At 38.9% G+C, this 22,340-nt stretch overlaps 1 protein-coding gene across 7 annotated transcripts in view; it reads left to right on the top strand.

Moving 5' to 3' along the window:
* The window catches only part of TTLL5 (tubulin tyrosine ligase like 5), a 305,725-nt gene that overhangs the window by 95,124 nt on the left and 188,261 nt on the right, over positions 1-22,340 (top strand). For 4 of the 7 annotated variants that reach the window (XM_060004157.1, XM_060004152.1, XM_060004154.1 and 1 more), the window contains 5 exons: positions 2,825-2,887; positions 8,053-8,091; positions 15,518-15,675; positions 16,604-16,910; positions 21,439-21,559. In XM_060004157.1, the coding sequence (XP_059860140.1) occupies positions 2,825-2,887; positions 8,053-8,091; positions 15,518-15,675; positions 16,604-16,910; positions 21,439-21,559 (688 nt within the window). The remainder of the gene's footprint in view (positions 1-2,824; positions 2,888-8,052; positions 8,092-15,517; positions 15,676-16,603; positions 16,911-21,438; positions 21,560-22,340) is intronic. The other 3 variants (XM_060004155.1, XM_060004156.1, XM_060004153.1) reach the window with 1 other exon arrangement.

Raw genomic sequence — 22,340 nt, 5'->3', positions numbered from 1 at the left:
TTCCTTCTTTTTCTGCACTGTCTGGAATTGCATCTAGGTGGGAAGGTGGAGCAATCAGAGGGCTCCCTTTATTTATTTCCCCCTTTCAGTTATCACAGTCCTGCACTGCCAGTTGTTTCATGTCTGGAAACAGTTGTTTCATGTATTTTGTGCACTTTTCTAGCTGTTTATGGTGAAAGGGCAGGTCCTATAGCAGTTATCATATCATATGTAGAAACAGAATTCTGTTGATAAGTTTGTATTGCTTTTGAACTTCTTCTAAAAAACAGTATGTATTCTTCCTTTTTCATTCAGTATTATATTACTAAGGTTCATTTTGTTACATGTAGCTAGAATTCATTCTTTTTCAGTTTATTTTATTCTTCTGTGTGTTTATACTGCTGTTAAATTTCCCATTCTCTTGTTGATGGTATTCGACTTCTTTCTGGTCTTCTGCTGTTAAAGACTGCTGTGCTCTGAATATGCTTATATGTGTCTCCTAGGTATATATCTAGGGCTGGAATATATCTAGGGCCCTAAGATATGTGAATGTTCAACTTTAAAATATAATGCTAAAAAAAAAAGTAATGCTAAATTGTTTTCCAAAGTGACTATATAAATTTATACTCCTGTTAGCAGTGCCTAGGATATCCCGTTGATCAATATCTTCTCTAACACGTGGTACTGTCAACTTCTTAATTTTTGTCAAAATACTGAGTGTAATATGATATCTTATTTTGGTCTTGATTTGCATTTCTCTGATTACTAGTAAGATTGTACTTCATTATGGGGAACACATTTTTCTTCCTCTGGTGACTGGCTTCTGGTTGGGACATTAGTGGTTCTAAGTAGAGCCAAAACTTAGAGGAATAAAAGAAAGAACTAGTTCTTGTCTGTTTTGTTTTGAAAACCCAGCTGTTCATAGAGAAATCTTTTTATCTTGCAAAATATTTTATCCATGTAGTTTAGTTACACCTTATAAAGACCCAGGAATTCAACAAAAAGATATTGCTTGGCTTTTCAAAATTAGACTTTTATCTTTTGATACGTTTTTGAAGAGGTTGAATATTTGCAATTACTAGACAACATATCTTTTAATTAATGAAAGTGGAATCCTCTTAAGTTTTCAAGAGGCAGGACCCTAATTTGAGTACCTTTTTCTAAGGAACCAATCACAGATAATGTTGGGGTTTCTTAGGGAGTCCAGTAATGATGCCTTCCTTTCCTGGTTTGGTTTTGAACCAGTTGAGATGACAAAGACTAAGATAGATGCAGGCCAAAATATCACTTTCCATACTCCACATTGATAAAGTCTAGGTTGGGAGACTTGATTATATCTATCTGCAAGTTAATGCACTTTCTGTTGACCCTCAGAATTGGACAGATTTACATACCCATTTTTAGGCAAGGTTGGTCTGAGCTGTGCATCAGGAATACCTGACCCCGTAGGAGCACCAGAGGATATGTGCTTCCTAAGGAGAGATTATCTCCCCAGAGAAAGAAGGGAGAAGCTTGTTGAATTTTTCCTAAATTACCAACCTGGTAAATCACTCCACCTCTCCCGGGACCTTTGAGAAAAGTGGAAGAGAACACCAAGACTTTTAAACTAACTGAGTTATTTTCATGTAGTGTGGGAAAGATGTATTTATCTGCTAACAAATATGTCTTTTTAATTAATATATATTTATTGAGTATCAACAAGTAACTAGCACTATGCTTGGTGCTTTGGAGTGACAAATATTAGATGGGGTCCCGGTCCTTTGAGAGTTAACAGTACTGATGATGGAGAAATTACTTATACATGTAATAAAAATAGCTCATATTTGTGTAGCTCTTTGTAATTATGATGTACTTTATACACATCGTTGTTATTCCTATTGTAATGATAAGGAAAATAAGCCTCAGTAAAGTAATGTGATTTATCCATGATCACACAGTGGGACTTGATTCAGGTATTTTAACTCCAGATCCTGCTTTTCCCCGCTGCATCATGCTGCTTTCCAAGAAGAGAAATTTTACTCTATGAGGCAGCGTTTGACAAGTCCCTTAGGCATACAGTGAAGGCAGAGGTAGGAGGCCGGGACAAGGGCACCTCTGTAGACTTGGAGCAGTCATATCAGGGAAGGCTTCATGCAGCACAGTGGACTTGAGCTGCTTCTTGAAGGGTAGATTATGGATAAGTAGAGAGGGTGTGAGGAGAAGGTGTCCAGACAGAGGCAAAAGGACCAGTGGGAGGTGTGGTGTGAGAGGGTTATAAGGAGACTTGTCTGACTGTACTTTAGGACCCACGTTGGGTCTCTGTGTGGAGAAAGGGTGAATGAATTGATGGTATAGATGACCCAACTTTTGAAACCTTGTAAGAGAAAGTATATGCCTCCTGCAGTTGGCATCAAGGAGCCATTGAAAGCTTTTGAGAAATAAGATGATTGAAACAATCTGTCAACATTTTCATGCCCTTTATGCACCTCCCATTCCCAGCTTCATTTGACCTCTTTTCTAGCTATACGTGATTTTTGGTGGTGGTTTTATTTTTGTCTTTCAGTTGTATTCTCTGAATTTAGTATATCAGCTTTTATTAGTCCAAGAATTCCTGACTTTTCTTTCTTTTTATTTTCTAATTTAAGTCCTCTTTGTTCTTTTCATTTTATTGTATTTTCTGCTATTCTAGTATTTTATAATATGATTTGAGCAACTATCTCCTCCTTTGTCACTTTAGAGACTATATATTTTTAGAAACAGTATATAAATAACCTGTCACTCTTGTGCTTGATTCATGTTTTTATTTCTGTATTTTCCCCTTCAGCTAAGCTTTAAGAAATAACCAGTTCCTCTCTTTGTCTTTCAGGTCCTACCTTGAACACAAGACCTCCATGAACTACATGCTGGCGACACGTCTCTTCCAGGACAGGTGGAGATTTGCTAATCTTATAAATTTAGTAGGACTAGGTCACAAAATTAAGAGAAAGCACGTGCAAAAGAAGAAAAGAGGCCTTATAAAAGTCTTCAGTAATATCTGATAGAAAGAGCCTTACGGAAAACACAATATAAAACCTCATTTTTTCAGAATTCGTTAACTCTCAGCACTTTGTAATATTTCCAGATGCTACAAAATTAAACCGTAAAGATCTTTAAACAATCTTAACACATACCCTAAAACTTGTCCTTCTTAAAGGACGGACTTTACTCAGTGCCTTTTTACTTTCAGACGCAATTTTAACAGACATGATTATCTGTTTTTCTAGACTAGACGAGATTAGAAGGATCAGATTAGAAAAGGTGGAGGGGTGGTAATTCACAAAATAAATACAGTGAGAGTTGTAAGAAATGACAACTGATAACCTCAATACAAGGGAAAATAGGGGAGAAATGATGGAAAGCAGACATTGGAATTCAACTAGCACAGCAGTCAGGGACTGCTTAGTCCCACATACTTTTGTTGCCCCTGAGACATAACTGCATTACAGTACAGTTCAGTAATTGACTAACAAGGAACCTTAGTTATTTAAAGAAATCTGCATTATTTTCAAGGTATGTGTGCTTTTTTTGTGAGATTCTTAAAAATAGATACCCAGATTCCAGCCATTTCTTGTAACTTCATTATCCACTCTCAGGATCTATATGGGATTTCCAGTTTCTCTCTGTAAATTTGTGGTTATTACCATTGAGTAATTACACTGTGTAGCTTCTAATGAAAGAGATCTTGAGATTTACTTGGAAGACATAGAAGCTCAATTCTTTATATATAACCCGGTCCCAGTGCCCCACCCCCTACCTCCTCCCTGGAAGATTTTACAAGGCTTCTTTATCTTTACTTTTCAGACATTATACCGAGGTGTGTTCTGGCGTGTTGCTTTTCATTATTTTGCTTTTTCGGTGGATGAATCCTTTCAGTCTGGAGATTTAAGTCTATTAACTGTGGGAAATATTCCCCTTATCCTGTCTTTCCTCTCCTTGTGGAACTTCTGTTAGATGAAATTTGGATCTTTTGCTCTGTCCTCTGTATTTCTTTACCTTTTTCTCATACTTTTGATCTCATTGTCTCTTAGCTTTAAATTCTTGGAGATTTCTTGAATTTTGTCTTCTAAAATTCTCAATTGATCTTCAGCCTTACCTATTTTGTTACTCAGTACCAGCACAGAAGAGGGTTGTTTGATCTACTTTTTTTATTTTGGCAAGTATGATTTTAACATCCAAGAACTATTTTTGCTTTCTGACTAGTTTTCATAGTTTATGGATATAATATTAAATTTGTTCTGGTACCAATTCCAATGTGGAGGAGGTAGGGTGTTTCCCCTACAGCACCAAGCAGTTGCACCCTTCTGTTGTCCGAGAATTCAGTTCAATTCTGATACTGTCTACCTGGAGATTAGCATCAGATTCCACAGTTTAAGGGTTCAGTCCTACAAGATTCCACCCCCATAACTTCAGATGCTCGTCACAGGCCCAGGTTGTTACCTTTACTTCTACCTACTGGCTGTCTATCAGAGCTTCCCACGACCTCTTCCTTGGGTGCTATTAATTTGCTAGAGCAGCTCACAGAACTCAGAAAAACATTTAACTCATTAGATCACCAGTTTATTATAAAAGGATATAACTCATGAACAACCGGATGGAAAAGACGCACAGGGCAAGGTATAGGGAAAGGGTACGGAGCTTCATGCCCTCTCCAGGTACACCATTCTCCCCACATCACCAACCCGGAAGCTCTCTGAACCCCATACTCCTGGGTTTTTATGGAGGCCCCCTTATATAAGCACGATTGATTAAATCATCAACCATTGGTAATTGAACTCTATCTCTAGCCCCTCTCCCCTCCCAGGAGCTCAGGGGGATGGGACTGAAAGTTTCAACCCTCTCATCACAGGGTTGGTTCCTCTGGTGACCAGCCCTCATCCTTAGCTGATCCAAGGGCTTTCTAAAAGTCACCTCATTAGCATGACAAAAAACTCCTCTACCACTCATCACTTAAACATTTCGAGGGTTTTAGGAGCTCTGTGCCAGAAACAGGGATGAAGACCAAATATATGTTTCTCACTATAAATCACAGTATTACAAATATCTTTTTACATCTCTCTATCATAATTACTTTATTTAAAGTTCCTTTCTATTTTTTGCACTATGTTTAATTCTTCTGGATTACTTCTATTTGTTCATCTCATTCTTTCTAGTTTATGCTATTATATTTCCTGAAATATCTGGTGATTTTTGATTGTCCAGTCATATTTATAAGTAATGGACTGTTTGCTTAGGATTGGTAGTTCGCATGAGTTTCCTCAAAGGTTGTGTCAGTCTGTTTCTGAACTGACATGGACTCTGTGCTTGAGGCTAGATCTTTCTGCAGTTGATCTTCCCATGAGGTAGAAGGAAGGTGGAACAGGCAATCTGGGAACCACCACCAAAATTAGGAAGCATTCTTTTAGGGGGGAGCATAGCAATTAAAAAGATTTGAGATGTAATGACATATGTGCTTGTCTATTAACACATTCAATGATGTGTTAATAGCAGTGGGTCTAATAACTACCGTAATTTAAAAAGTGTGATAAGTGTTGGCAATATTTTGTGACCCTGGAACAGCTCTAAAGTAATATGAAAAAACGTGTTATTTCTTTTGGTAGCAAAACCCCACTTATATAAAGACACAGACGTAGAGAATGGACTTGAGGACCTGGGGAGGGGGAAGGGTAAGCTGGGACAAAGTGAGAGAGTGGCATGGACATATATACACTACCAAACGTAAAATAGATAGCTAGTGGGAAGCAGCCGCATAGCACAGGGAGATCAGCTCAGTGCTTTGTGACCACCTAGAGGGGTGGGATAGGGAGGGTGGGAGGGAGGGAGACGCAAGAGGGAAGAGATAAGGGGACATATGTATATGTATAACTGATTCACTTTGTAATAAAGCAGAAACTAACACACCATTGTAAAGCAATTATACGCCAATAAAGATGTTAAAAAAAATCGCACTTATACTACTGTGGACGGTCCCCTACATGTATATGATGCTAAATTTCAGATAGAGGATTAATCTTTTTTCCCATCCAAATTGGTGCCCTCCCTGACTTCTCTCTTAAGGCTGCAGTAACAACTCCTGCTTATAAAGCATTCTAAAAACTTTGATTCAAAAAACATGAATTTCCCTGTTTAGCAAAGAAAGGCCCTCCTGATTTGCTCTTGCCTATCTTTTTAGCCTAATCTCCGCTTTTCAATACCAACCCATGGCCAATCAGACCGTATCTACTGCTCTTTCATGCCTCTTTATCCTCACATTCCCTTGGAATTCCCATACATTCCCTTGGAGTGGCCTTCAGTTTATCCTGAATTCTTATTCTAGCCATGGCCTTCATCTTCTTAGCTAGACTAGAAGGAAGTTCTCCCCGCCCTTCTTATCCCTCCTTCTGATTTAGATTCCCATATTGTACATATTGTATTATAATTGTCTGTTTACTAACTACTCTGTCTAGTTTCAAGTTGGCTTTTAAGAGTAGGTACTTTGTTATGTTCATCTTTGTCAGTATCAAGAACCTACCGTGTGGTAGGCACACACACAAAAACATGCCTTAAAAAAATGAAATTGTGTTTGTTGCAAGCCCTAACATCCTCCATTAAATCTGTTCTCTTCAACCTGAACGGATGTGTTCTCTCTTGCAAATCCTGTTGCGTTACCGTCAGAACTACTTCAAGCTAATTCTCTAATCACTTCATTTCATAATTGGTTCATTTTGTCTGCCTTCTCTGCCCTCCCCGACTCATCCCCCACTTACCCACCCTGCCCTGGCAAACAGTGTCATACCTACTGTCTCACAGCATGACAGTAATTTTAACCCTGGCTGCATGTTAGTAACACCATATTTGTGCCCTAGCCCTTCCCAGACTGAAGTCTTGTACTTACTAAAAGCTGCTCAGGTGATTATAATGTGAAGCCATGATTGCAAATTACTGGTGCAAACCATTATCTGATAAAAAAGTTAAAATAATAAAAGTTAAAATAATTTCTGATAATAAGTTGACAGTATTAAGACACTGGCACAGATAGAAGACACGGGAAGGAAAAGATAAAACGTTTCAGTGGAGACAAATTTTTCACTTGATTTTTCTATAGATAGAAGATCTTGGTATTGATTGCATCCATCTCCTTTTTAATAAACCAATATCATAGGTTACATGTTGTATGATTCCATTTATATAACAATTTTGAAAGGATAAAATTTTAGAATGGAGAACAGATTAAAGGAAGCCAGAGGTTAGGTTATAAAAGGGCAACATAGGGGGTCCTTATGGTGATAGGATTGTTCAGTATCTTGTCTGTGGATACATGAACCTACACAGTGATAAAATTGTACAGAACTAAATATACACACTCACAAATGAGTACAAATAAAACTGGGGAAATGTTTTTTAAAAAAGAGAGGGTCAAGTGAAAGGAATTTGAATGAAAAACAAAAGCCAGTTTAAACCTGAATGGTACTTACTTCCTGTGGTTAGACCCCAACTCTAGTTAGAGACAATGAAGAACATCTCTTTTTTAAAGAGATTTTTTTAATTATGGAAAATCTATTTCTCATGAGCATCTTTTTTGAACCCCATGAGAATTGAGATTGGCTTCTTTCCCTAATACAGTTCAGTGCAAGTAGAAAGAACATTGGAGTCTGAGATCAAAGTTAATAGGTTCAACATTAAACCCTTTAAAGCTCTGACATTGGGCATGTCACAAAATGGTCTTATCCTGCTCCTTTTTATAAACGGGGCTCAACAGTTGTTGTGAAGAATAAGTGTGATTAGATTTGTGGCGAGATACACAAATGCAAGTAATTGTTAGAAGTTTCCTCTAGAATTCATTTGTCCTCTCCCTTTTGTTTTTTATTGATCCTCCCTAAAGGTTATGGTACTCTGTTCTTGTCTGAGCATGTTCTCAGTTCATCTGTCTGCTTCTGCCCCAAGATGCCTTCCCTGGCATAATTCTATGTTGAATTTCTGTAGTACAAATCTCAGAAGTGTGTGTGTGTGTGTGTGAACTCAGGAGAGAATGAGTATCTGTGTAGTGCTCTAACCCACTTGTCCTTTCTAATTCTGTAGGGGAAACCCAAGAAGAAGCTTATTGACAGGAAGAACACGGTAACTGATTTTTGAAAGTTGAGAAGTTCTTTCTATGTGCATAATATGTGACCATACACAGGCTAAGCATGATACTTTATATAACCATTTCAGTTTGACTCAGTTTAAATAGTAACATAAAAATGTTTTCTATTGAAGCACTATTCCGTGGCAACTTTTTACAAACTAAGTTTGGGATTTATAATTTTATAACTACAATATGTCATTTCAGTGATAATAATAGTATTCTTGTTTGGCTATGTGAGAGAGCCCAAAGTATTAATGAGATTTCAAGACCTGTCTCATGCTAAATTCAAAGAAAAGGTTATGTTTTGGCCTTGACATACCTGGGGCATACAGCTTTGCACCTTATGGGACTGACCAGAGTTGCTTCCACTTTGCCTTGGAACTAAAAGTGTGAAAAATACCTGTGGCTCTTAATTTTGGCAGAGGAGAGAAAGGTCTTAGAAGAACCGCTGGGATGGCCTTGCGCAACTGAAGACTGCAACTAGAACAAAAACTCTTAGCCCTAATTACACATCTTCTGGTTTGAGAGATTATGTAAATCCCCTTTGTGCTATTTCTCTGTACAAAGCAAAATGACAATAAGAAAGAAACCTCCTATAGCTAGCTTTTTGTTTTACATTTAAAAATTAAGATAAGGGGGGGCTTCCCTCGTGGCGCAGTGGTTGAGAGTCCACCTGCCGATGCAGGGGACACGAGTTCGTGCCCCGGTCCGGAAAGATCCCACGTGCTGCAGAGCGGCTAGGTCCGTGAGCCATGGCTGCTGAGCCTGCACGTCCGGAGCCTGTGCTCCGCAACGGGAGAGGCCACAAGAGTGAGAGGCCCGCGTACCGCAAAAAATAAATAAATAAATAAATAAAATAAAAATTAAGATAAGGACTTCCCTGGTGGTGCAGTTGTTGAGGGTCCACCTGCCAATGCAGGGGGCATGGGTTCGTGCCCCAGTCCGGGAAGATCCCACATGCAGCAGAGCGGCTAGGCCCGTGAGCCATGGCCGCTGAGCCTGCACGTCCGGAGCCTGTGCTCCGCAACGGGAGAGACCACAACAGTGAGAGGCCCGCGTACCGCAAAAAAAAAAAAAAAAGATAAACTTGGTTTTCTCTTCCAAATCTTTTGAAGCATAAATCTAATCCTTATTTAAAGAAGGAAAATATGATTGCCATTTAATATAGGGAAAACTGAGAGAAATCAAGTTTTGTAGCTTGTTTCCAAATGAAAGTCATGCTTAGTTTATAGATTTTCTCCAGTTACTAGTCAAGGAATATACTTCTAGAGTATACTACTATCAATTTGGAAATTAGAAAAAGATACTTAAACAACCAGAATATTTAAAGATCAGTGGGTTTTGTCCTTTCTTTAGGACAATTTATGTTGCCATCATTATGGGTTTTCTGGTGGTATAGAGGTATAAGCAAATAAAAGGTGGCATATAACAAACCTTATGCTGGAGCATGAGACAAGTCTTAATACGTTTGAAAGGATTAAAATCATACAGAGTGTGTCCTTTGACTACAGTGATATTAGAAATCAATAACAAATATTTGGGAATTAAACAACACGCTTCTAAATAATACATGGGTCAAGGAAGAAATCACAAGGAAAATTCAAAACATTTTGAACTGAACAATAATAAAAATATAACATTAAAATGTGTGGGATGCAGCTAAAGTACTGTTTGGTGGTGGTGTGCGATGGGTGTGACTTATAGCTTTATTTTTATTTATTTATTTTTTAAACATCTTTATTGGAGTATAATTGCTTTACAATGGTGTGTTAGTTTCTGCTTTATAACAAAGTGAATCAGTTATACATATACATATGTTCCCATATCTCTTCCCTCTTGTGTCTCCCTCCCTCCCACCCTCCCTATCTCACCTCTCTAGGTGGTCACAAACCACCTAGCTGATCTCTCTGTGCTATGCGGCTGCTTCCCACTAGCTATCTATTTTACGTTTGGTAGTGTATATATGTCCATGCCACTCTCTCACTTTGTCCCAGCTTACCCTTCCCCCTCCCCATATCCTCAAGTCCATTCTCTAGTAGGTCTGTGTCTTTATTCCCGTCTTACCCCTACGTTCTTCATGACATTTTTTTTTCTTAGATTCCATATATATGTGTTAGCATACGGTATTTGTTTTTCTCTTTCTGACTTACTTCACTCTGTATGACAGACTCTAGGTCCATCCACCTCACTACAAATATCTCAATTTCGTTTCTTTTTATGGCTGAGTAATATTCCATTGTATATATGTGCCACATCTTCTTTATCCATTCATCCGATGATGGACACTTGGGTTGCTTCCATGTCCTGGCTATTGTAAATAGAGCTGCAATACTTAATCAGAATATTGAATTTGTAATCAAAAACTTTCCTACAAAGCAAACTCCAGGTAGTTTCACTGGTGAATTGTTTCAACATTTGAGGAAGAATATACACCAGTCTTACGCAAACTCTTTCAAAACCATAGGCAAGGATACTTCCCAATTCATTTTATGATGCCAGAAAAGTATGACATGAAAACCTGACAAAGACATTTTAAAAAATTATAGGCTAATATCTACATGAACATAGATACAGAATTTCTTAAAACAATATTAGCAAATAGAATCCATCAGTATATGAAAAGGATAATACAGATGACTAAAGTGAGATTTTCCCCAGTAATGCAAGGTTGATTTAACATTTGAAAATTAGTCAATATAATTCACCATGTTAAATAAAGGGGAAAAAACCAGATCATCATTTTATTGCTGGAAAAAAAAAAGAAAAACCCATGTGTGTTAAATTGATGAAATTCACCACATGTTTATGAGAAAAACTCTTACACATCAGGCATAGAAGAGAAATTCTTCAGTCTGATAAAGGCCTTCTATGAAAAACCTACTTCTAACGTCATACTGACATAATGAGGGTTACCCTATGATTAGTGATAAGGCAAGATGTCTGCTTTCACCACTTGTATTCCCTTTATACTAGAGGTCCTAAGCAGTACAATAAAGCAAGGGGAAGAAAAAGAAGTAAAAGGCATACAGATTAGAAAGGAAGAGGTTAAATATCTTTACTCTTAGATGACATGATCAGGTTAGTAGAAAGTTATAAGGCATACACAGAATAACTACAAGAACATTCAAGTGCACTTAGCAAGGTCTTGGGATACAAGGTCAATATACTAATATCTGTTGTTTTTTTAGTATACTAGCAGTAAATGGAAAATGAAATTTAAAATTCCATTTATAATAGCTTTTGAAAATATGAAATTCTTAGGGGTAAATTTAACAAAATATGCTCAATACCTATATATTAAAAGCTCCTAAATATTACTTAAAGAGGACTTCCCTGGTGGCAGAGTGGTTTAGAATCCGCCTGCCAATGCAGGGGACACAGGTTCGAGCCCTGGTCCGGGAAGATCCCACATGCCGCGGAGCAGCTAAGTCCGTGCGCCACAGTTACTGAGTCCGCACTCTGGAGCCCACACGCCACAACTACTGAAGCCCGTGCACCTAGAGCCCGTGCTCTGCAACAAGAGAAGCCACCGCGATGAGAAGCCTGTGCACCGCAGCAAAGAGTAGCCCCCACTCGCTGCAACTAGAGAAAGCCTGCACACAGCAATGAAGACCCAATGCAATTTAATAAATAAATTAAGAGATTAAAGAAGATCTAAATAAGTGCAGAGATATGTCATTTTCATGGATTAGAAGACTTAATATTGTAAGTATTCATTCTCCCCAAATTGATCTAAAGAATATTCTAGTAGATTTTTTTGTAGAAATTGACCTTTTTTTTTCAATGTATATGAAAATGCAAAGAGCTTAGAATATCCAAAGTAATCTTGAAGAAGACCTAGAGTACCTAGAAGAAGAAATATTATAACACTATAGTAATCAAAACTGTTGCAAATTGATCAATGGAACAGAATAAAGAGCCCAGAAATAGGCCTGCATGACTTTAAACAAAAGGCCTAAAGTAATCCAATGGGGAAAGGAAACTTTTTAATAAATGGGGCTGGAACTGAATATTATATTTTAAAAAGTGAACTTCAACCTCTGTCTCCCACAAAAATTAGAGGTGATTCATAGACATAAACGTAAAAGCTATTAGTCTAAAACTTTGTAAGGAAAATATCTTTGTGACTTTGGGCTTGGCAAAAGTTTTTAGACATGACACAGTAAGTAATCAGCAAAAATGAAAAAATGATAAGTTTGATTTCCTCAAAATTAAATATTTTTGTTATAAAGACACTATTAAGAAAATTACTAGACAAGCCATAGACTGAGTGAAGATATTCATCAAACATATCTGTCAAAGGACTTGTATATAGAAAATATAACAAACTCCTACAACTAAATAATTATAAGACAATCAGCCCAGTTACAAATGGGTAAAATGCTTGGACATTTTAAAAGGAAGATATATGAATAACCAATATACTAATGAAAATGTGCTTTACAGCCTTTGTTATAAGAGAATTGCAAATTAAAATCATGAGATACCACTAAACATCCAGCAGAATGGCTAAAATTGTATCAAATCATTACATTGTACACTTTAAATACCGTATAATTTTATTTGTCAATTATACCTCAATAAAACTGGAAAAAAATGGCTGACAACATCAAATAGTGAGGATGTGGAGCTCATGGAGCTGTGATAAATTGTCGCTGGCAGCATAAACTGGTACAGGCACTTTAATACTTTTTTTTTTTTTGCGGTACGCGGGCCTCTCACTGTTGTGGCCTCTCCCGTTGCGGAGCACAGGCTCCGGACGCGCAGGCTCAGCGGCCATGGCTCACGGGCCCAGCCTTTCCGCGGCAAGTGGGATCTTCCCGGACCGGGGCCCGAACCCACGTCCCCTGCATCGGCAGGCGGACTCTCAACCACTGCGCCACCAGGGAAGCCCGGTACAGGCACTTTAGAGTCTGGCAGTTTGTTAGCCTAGAAAATTCCACTCTGAGATCTTTACTCAGAAGAAATGAAAAGCATAACCACAAAATGACTTGTACAAAAATGGTCATAGCAGCTTCATTCATAATATTCCAAAACTAGAAGCAGCTTGGGTGTCCAACAATAGGGGAATAGGTGAACTGTGGATTATTCATACACTGGACTAATCCTCATCAAAAAAAAGGATCCACACTGATACTCACAACATGGATCAATCTCAAAAACATGCTGAATGAAAGACAACACAAAAGGGTTCATACTATACTATTCCATCTTTATGAAGTTCTAGGACCGGCAAACCTAACATGTGATGCAAAAATTCAGAACGGTTTCCTTTGGGAGTATGAGGGAGAGATTTACTGGGAAGGGGCATGAGAACTTTCTGAGGGGATAGCAATGTTAGAGTTTGGGTCATATAGCTCTAGGTCTCATCAGATGGACGTATGGACATTTAATATTTGGATGTTTCACTGTGTGTCATTTTTAGCTCCCCCCGCCCCCCCCCCCCCCAAAAAAAAAGAAAAGAGAAAAAACTTTCAAAGCCCTATAAAATATTGAACTCTAGATCCTAATGATTTGAGTGTTAAAGTGTTCAGGAGTGAAGTGCACTGATGTCTTTGTGCAACTTTGAAATGCTTTAAAAATGAAGTGGACTGATGGATGGATAGAAGAAGAGAAGATTGGATATATATGTGATGAAACAAATATAGTAAGATATTCACTGTAGAAGCTGGCCAGTGGGTGTATGGATGTTCACTGTATAATTCTTTAAACCTTTCTATTTAAATATTTCATAGTAAAAGTGTAGAAAATGAAATAAAGTAGACATAGATAAAAGGTATTACAACTTATGGGGAATTCAATTGTTTATTAATTCAAAAGTATTTATGGTATGTCAGGTGCGTGCTGAGCACTCTCATAAGCATCACTGACCCAATGAGAAATAAGACAAGCGCGGGCCTTGCCTCTATAGAACTATAATTCTGTTTCTTTCCCCAGCATTCCCTACCTCCATTCCTTGTAATAGTTGTGATTTATATGTCTGTTCAGGGTTTCTTAGAAGCTTATAGTTGTTATTTTAAAATATCAGATTTGTTTTATTTTCTTTATTATTTAATTGGCCAAAAATCTATTTTCATAACTGTGTGTGTGTGTGAGGGGGTAATGTTCAGTTGTTGAGACTATGATAAACTGGGGTTGAACTATTTTTAAAGTTTATTAATTTGCTTCCCTTTTCTGCACCCCGTATCAGGACCCTCCCAGTTCTTGGTTCAATTTCCCGCTTTAGAGGGGAGGCCTTCAAAGTACTTACTATCCAGTCCATCCACCCAGAAATCTCTAAAAGTCCTAACTGGACCAAAAGACACAGCCTTTCCATCATACTCAGGGACTGAAAACTCCCAGAGGAATGAGGATGAATTTCCACCTCAAAGGGAATACGCTTTGAGTTGTGAAGAGTTCACAAGAGAGAGAGTTCAGAGCCAACCAGTTAGATCTTGAGTTCTGGGTATACAGAGTTGGCTGCCTGCTTTCCGACACTAACATGGATACGTCTTTTCTGACTTAGTGACCGAGAACCCTGTCTCTCTTTTGTGACCTGGTTATCTCTGCCTGTGCTGTACTTTGCCCGGTCCTTGTGTGGGTTGGGTCTGATTCCTGTCACTTAACCTAATGTATGATTTATTTTATCTAATGCCTAATGTACCTGTAGCCATTCCCTCTCCTCATCCCATTTCCCATCCGTGATCTGATGGAATTTGGTGTTGTCCTGCATCTGCTGCCTTCCCTTGTCTGTGCCTCTGACCCTAACTCCTGACCTGTACTCAATACCTGGAGAGTCCCTGCCGCCTCTCCCCAGCTCCTCCTGTAACCAAGTACGCTCTAAGGGACGTTCCTCCTGTAGGAGCACTTGAGGCTTGGTGCGTCCCAAGGTCTTGGTGACTTTTCACGAAGATGCTTTCCCTGTGAGTCTCATTCAGCTCTGTGCTGCCGTATTCACAGATTATCAGCCATTCCTCTCATCTCAACCTGTGCTAAATTTGTATTTATTAAATACTATATATGTCAAAGGAATATTTGTGTAATTCTGAGTTATAATGAATAAATAAAATAATAAGTACACCTCTAGCCATCACCAGCTTAGTGAGAATTAAAGTGTTAACCAGTATCTCTAGTCATTCTTAAGGCATAGTTGGGTAGCACTTTATGATCTCTGTACTGAATAGTCAGCCAGTATTACTGAATACTTAAAAATACTTAAACATTGTCTTCAGATATATTTTCGTTCAGAACATTTAACAAATGCAGATAGCCCATTAGTGAAATTCTAATGTAGATTCCAGTATTCCCATTTCAAACATTTTAGAATTCACTAGAGTAACCATGCCTGGCCTGACATCATTACAGAGTCCTGTCAAACTTAGCCTTGGAATAAAGGAGAGAACTTTCTGAAGGCTCTAGCTACCATGTTTTTTCCCATAGAATTGTGGTTGATGGAGCACCGGAATTGAAGGTAGAGAGTATGAATTCAAGGGCCAAGCTGCACGCTGCTCTTTATGAGAGGAAGCTCCTGTCTCTGGAGGTGCGAAAACGTCGACGAAGGAGTGGCAGATTGAGGGCAATGCGGCCAAAATACCCAGGTACCGGCTGGTGAGCTTCCACCAAGCTCTATGATCTGTGTCCTGTCAGACCGATTTAATCAGCTTCTTAATTAACACTTAATGAATCAGAACTTTCTGACCACATGCGCTTACTTTTTTTGATATAGTCTTTTTCCTCGGAAACTTGTTTCAAAAGGATAATAAGTTTTTAAACCTTCCATTCTGTGATATTTGTATTGAAGAATATCCGAAGTGCACACATTTTGGCCTTTGCTCTTACTCTTACAGCATCATTTAACTACCTGATACTTAGCTTAAGTTTAATGGAACCCAATGAGCATCATTGTTTGGGTTTTTCATGATTAGGTATGAAGTCCAGTTCATCCTTTGACATTGCTGAATTGTGTAAGTATTTTAAACATGAACAGAAAAAGGGGAATTTCTTTCTCTCCTAGAATCTCCCTTGTTACAGATCTGTTTGTCACTGACGAATTGACTTCCTTTTTCTCCCTCCTTCTCTTGTTTTTGTATCAAGCACATTAGTCACTGGGGTTTCATTGGTGAATAAAAAAGCTATGGTCCTTGTCCTCATAGACCTTCCAAGGCAGTGAAGGAGAAGGATAATGGATAAACATATGATAGAAAGATATTCCCCTGCTTATTGTACCCCCGTGAAAGATGCCCTTCTGAAAACCTCTAACACGCTATAGAGATTACTCTACTAAAAGGGTTTTTGCCTTAAGTTATGAGAGAACCATTGGTATTACCATGAGAAACATCAACTCTAATGAAGATCGTTAATAGGCTTTTAGAATATATAAGAGGGACGTGTGTATGTTGTTAATTTTGTGCATTATTTGTGGTCTGATTTAGAAGTGGGTTTTTACTGAAAAGATAAAAGGAAGGTATTGGGAGAGAGGAAAATTTAATCCTTTTTTCAGCAACATTAGTGATTCTTCGCATTTAGTGATTACCCAACCAGCTGAAATGAATGTTAAAACTGAGACAGAGAGTGAAGAGGAGGAAGAAGTTGCCTTAGACAGTGAAGGTGAAGAACAGGAAGCTTCCCAGGAGGAGTCTGCAGGGTCCCTCGGAGAAAATCAAGCCAAACACACACCCTCACTGACTGTTATGGTAGAAAATTCACCCAAAGAAAATGCCATGAAAGTTCCTGAATGGAATGACAAAGGTGAACAGTGCTGCAAAACCGAGACTCAGGAACCAGAGCCTAAATTTAACCTGATGCAGATTCTGCGAGATAATGGCAACCTTAGGTATGTACCTTTCCTAATTATAATAGCAAAACTGAAAACAGCTAATTTGTACTGTGTACCAGGGTATTGTGCTTGTGGCCTTATAGCCATTTTTCGTTTCTTATGCACAGGAATCCTGTGAATTAATGACTGTGATTTGATATTATTACTATCAAGGAAACTGAGCCTTAGAGAAGTTGCTTGTCCAAGGTCTAGAACTGTGATACAAACCCAGGTCTCATTGGCTCAACAAATATTTGTTGGGTTTCAGCATTAGTGACTTAAGAGGACAAGGTGACTGAGGCAGGGAGCTCAAGCAGTTCATGGCTTAGAGTGGGGACACTTAAAGAGCGGGGGCTATGACCCCAGTATGGACAAAGGGCTCTTAGGGCACAGGAAAAGGAGTGATTGGTCTTGCTCGGGAGGGCTAGAGAGACATTAGGGAAGAGGCAATATTTGAACCAGGCCTTCCCCGATAGGTAGGCTTTCCGGATTTGGGAGGTGACAGCTAAGTATGGGAGTGCTAGTAGAGGGAATAAAGGCACAGAGGGGTGGTAGTACAGTCATTCATTCAGTCCCTCGACAAATATTTATTGAGCACTTGATCTATACCAGGAATTGTGCTGGGCTGTATAGTGTTACGGTGGAGACCAAACAGTCGTGGAGCCCACAGTCTAGTGGGGAAGACTGACAGTAAACAAAGAAACAAGGTAATTTCAGGCAGTAAGAAGTGCTGTGTAGACAATAAAATAGGGTGTAGTATTAGAGTGTAATTGGACAGAAAGTTTCTGTAGCTTCTGGTGCTTTGGGCATGGAGAGGTAAGCTTTAAGGTGAGTCCTAAATGATGAGAAGGAGTAAGTCATGTGAATATCAGGGAACAGAATATTCCAGGCAGACTGGCAAGTATAAGGAACCTGAAATTGGAATGAGCTTGGCAAGTTTGAGAAATACAGATTAGTGGTGTGACGTTACATGGAGAAAAGGGTGCGATAAGAAGTGAGACTAAAAAATTGGATGTCATTTGATCATAAAGTGCCATAGAGGAGCCTGGACTTTATTTCCTAGATGGATAATTTTTAAGCAGATGTGTGATATGGTCAGATATGGGAACATATGTATATGTATAACTGATTCACTTTGTTATAAAGCAGAAACTAGCACACCATTGTAAAGCCATTATACTCCAATAAAGATGTAAAAAAAAAAAAGAAAACAGAGTAAATTCTGGTTGCATTGTGGGAAAGTGATTGATAAGAGGAGAACTAAGGGTAGAGAGCTGAGTTAGGGACTGTTAAAGTAGTCCAGAGCCAGGAAGATGAAGGTCCTGATCAGAGCAATGGCTATAGGAATGAAGAGAATGGGTTGGAGTTAATGAAATTTGCAAGTTAAAATTGGTAGGGCTTGGTCCCTGTAGACGCAAGAATTCCAAAGAGACTGAATTTTCCAAGTTTGGTAACTTGGTGCTGCCATCAGTCAATATAAAGAGCACAGGAGTTGGTTTCATGATAGAAAGGATGTGTTTTATTTGGGACACGGTGAGGTGGAAGTGCTCTGGGATGAAGATGATCAGTAGATAGGTGAAAGTACAGCTTTGAAAGTCAGAGTTGAACAGGACTGTACAACTTCAGAGTAGATGAGCTTGTCCATTTCAGTTTAGTTCAGCAGGCATAGACAGGAGAAAAGGAAGAGAACTGAGGCCTGGGGAAAACCAGTGTTTAATAGTAAAGAGACCAAGAAGTAGCAGTTAGAGTGGTAGCTATAAAACTGGGAGGAGACAGTATAGAAAAGCTACAAGATGAGAGTTTCAAGCTATAGAGTGCCTCTGGCAGCCCAAGTTAGGATGAGACCTGAAAAGAGTCTCCTGCATTTATGACCTGGGGGTGGACTTTGTGGGTAGAAGAGAACTTGTGAGCTGAGCAAATAGGAAAGCAAGTGTGAACTAACTCTTTCAGCGAGTTTGACAATGAATGAAAGACAGGTGAGAACTCATCAGAGAGAGGGAGCAAGCTAAGAGAAAAACGATTCTGGGATTCTGGAGCTTATTTAGAGATTAGGGGAAGGCTTTGATGGTAAAAGAATTAGAGATACAGAAATGGATATATTGTCCTAAAGGAAGGTAGGAAGAGGCCAATGGAGGGGTGTCTCTTCCTGTAATGAATGCAGTAGTTAGAGGTTAAAGAGGCAGGAAGTGTAGTTATATAAGCATGACGGCCTTTAGTTTCTAAGCTAGAGGTCAGTTCTTATACTGCAAGGATGGAGGGTGATATTGGCATTTAGGGGGTTGGAGGGTAGAGTTATAGTTTGGAATGGTGCGTGGAGAATGAGAGTAGTTGCGTTAGTGGAGAGCGGAGAGGGCTCTGTCAGAAGACTTGACCCTGGCTTTTCAGTGCTTGCCAACTGGCAGTGTGACCACAGGCAAGTTAGAGAGCTTCTCTAGGCCTCAGTTTTCTTTTCGTTAGGCCAGGGTATGGGGTTAGACATAGACAGGTTTTTCAAACTGTGCTCTCTAGAGAGGAAGGAGGAGTCCACTGAATTGAAATAGAACATTTGAAAACCACTGGACTATATTCTAATGTCCTTTCCAGCAATAAAATTCTACTTAGATGTTGTAGAAATAAATTAGTTATTCATAAATCTTACGGATCTTACTTTTAAAGAGTAAATTCTTGTAATTGCAGGGTGTGTTAATGTAATAAATCAGTGGTTTTCAAACTGTGTTCCCTGGAGCTGCCCATAATTCTGTGGAGCATCTCAGTGGCTACTGAGGGATCTGGGGGTGTTCCATGGCAAGGATTCAAGGCTCCAGGCCCCAGCCCACTAGTTGTATATTTTTGTATACTGAGGATCTCCATAGGCTTTTATTTTTTTTAAATAGATTTCTTTGGTGTAAATTATTCTATTATTTTGGTTTGTCAGTTACAGATTACTAGCTGACCAATGTGTTCAATACCTTAGGGACAACCTCAGGATTAACATCCCACAGATCTCTAGTAAGATTTTTAGAGATGGAAAACTCAGTTCTTGTTCGTTTGATTTACAACAGTGATTTGCAACAAAAGGTTGATTGAAATCTCAACTTCCAAGCAGTAATTCCCTTATCCAAAAGACCTTCATATTTTAATATTAGGGAAATAGTCAATAAAATTGGGTATTTTGCTACATTTGGAGGTGTCTGAAACGTGCCATTTTTAGCTCACTTTATTGCAAGTGAATTTGTTGACCAAAATGGAGAGTCTTTTTTCATTTTTTTTGACCTGAAAATAATTAGCTTATGGGAATGGTTGAGGGGAAAGTGTATATGGTCTCCAGAACAAGGATTTTAAGTGTTCTTCTTGATGAAAAACATTTGAAAATATAAATTTCAAAATTGTGTTGTGCTCCCATAAACTATTCCTAGTAATAACAAAGATGTAGCCTTATATTTCATACTCTGAAGAGCTTGAAAAGCAAATCTACTCCCCAACCTGACTCCTCTCCCTTCCAGCCCACACATAGAAGATAGATGTAGACCCTCCTAGGATTTCCAGTTTACTCTGGACAAGTCCTTCGTCCTAACCTTGGGGGAACAGTGAGTAGAAAGCATTCAGTGATTGCATGTGTGAGGATTGTAAACAAAGTTTGTGTTGGGCCCTAATCTTCGCTGATGTAATTTTGGCTAGCATGTCAGAAGGCCAAGCAGCTGAAGTAACTACAGTCTCTCCTGAAAGAAAACAGATCGGCTGCAGTTAGCAGCCGAAGTGAAAGTCATCAGTGTTTCTCTGGTACTCCTGTCTTCTAAATGATAGCTTGATCAGATTTCCTTGTTTCCAACCTAGACCACCAAGCAGAAATCAGCTGGCTTCTTCAGTGATGTTGCTGAGGTGCTTTTTACTATATGTGTGGACTTCTTTTTCCCCCTGAGCATCTGGGCTCATCCTAGCCGGTCAGTGCATCTATGCCAAACTCCGTTGGACCTCACTCATTTGTTCTGGGCTCCAGCCACTCCCGTCTTGTAGTTGAGAAAAGCCTGACCTTAAATTTGGTCCCAAAGTTCCTTTGTAGGATTTATCTGTTTCCTGCTTTGGAGGCTTTTGCACACCAGAAATTAGTTGCTATAGCAAAAGCCATACTTTTGTACTAACTGATAAGTATGTTTTTAAGGGCTTCCAAGGCAGAAAAACCTTTCTGTATCGATACAAAGGTTCTTGTGAAAATTCGGTACTTTTCCTGTCCATTTCCACGAGAAAGTTGTTTAAAAGTTCCAAAAGATAAGGTATAAGAGTAGGAAACATGATTCTCTATTCTTGCTTGATTTCCCCCCTGCCCCCCACGCCATGGTAATAATGAGTAAATAAGTAGGATTTTCCATCTCTGATTCTTTAAATAGAAAAAAAGAAATCTCATGTACTGGGTAGAAGGAATCTTTACTCAGTGACTGTATGACGGGCTTCATTTTTCTTAGCCATCCTAATAGAAGGATCCTCAAAGGCCACTTTGAGAGAGGCAAGCACACATTTGGTAGGTGCACCATTCTGTCTCATAACGGTATGTTGTTTTGGATTTCTGTAGCAAAGTGCAGGCCCGAATAGCATTCTCTGCCTATCTCCAGCATGTTCAAATCCGACTGATGAAAGACAGTGGAGGTCAAACGTTCAGTGCCAGTTGGGCTGCCAAAGAAGATGAACAGATGGTGAGGCTCTTCTTGTTGGAACCTTTTTCCTTTCTCTTACTCTCCCTCCCTCCCTCCCTCCCTCCCTTCCTTCCTTCCTTACTTCCTTACTTCCTTCTTTTCTTTTTTTTCCTATACTAAGATAAAGAACAGTATACTTGTGGTGAAAGAATTATTCCACAGTACAGCTCGCAGATTTCTCTTACTTTTCTGTGAAGTGAATCTTGGATCTGGAGCCATGTTCATCACAGTATGTGTTGAGGGCATTAATTTACTTCATTCAGAAAATGGAAATTGATTGCTTATTAGATGTCAGGCCTGTGCAAAGCCCTAGAAAGGAATAACGATTTGCAGAGTCCTTTCTCAAGCAGCTTCACATTTTATTAATTCTTTGATATAGGCACTGTCATCTCCATTTGCAGATGAGGAAACAAAGACCTAGAGGAAGGGGGTAACTTGCCTGTTGTCCTGTAGCTCATACGTGCTGAAACTGGAACTTAAACTCAGATGTTGCAATTGCACATTATTTGCTCTTGCACTATTTCCATGGGTCATAAGGCATTTATTTTCTGTCCTGGGGGGTCAAGTTAGCTCTTTGAAAATCAACACTTTATCATGGGCCCTCTGAGAATGTACCATCCTCCATTTTAACGTTTTTTTCTTTACTAGTTGTCACTTTATAAAAGTCTTAGATTACTGGAAACAAACTTGTGTAATAATTTTTACTGTATATTGGTCATTCGAACCTGCCTAAAATTTAATATACTAGCAATGTTTTTCTTTTTGGATCAGAATGACAGGG

The sequence above is a fragment of the Delphinus delphis genome, chromosome 2 (assembly GCF_949987515.2).
Source record: "Delphinus delphis chromosome 2, mDelDel1.2, whole genome shotgun sequence".
Taxonomy (NCBI): domain Eukaryota; kingdom Metazoa; phylum Chordata; class Mammalia; order Artiodactyla; family Delphinidae; genus Delphinus; species Delphinus delphis.
This window is presented reverse-complemented; position numbering and strand designations above follow the sequence as displayed.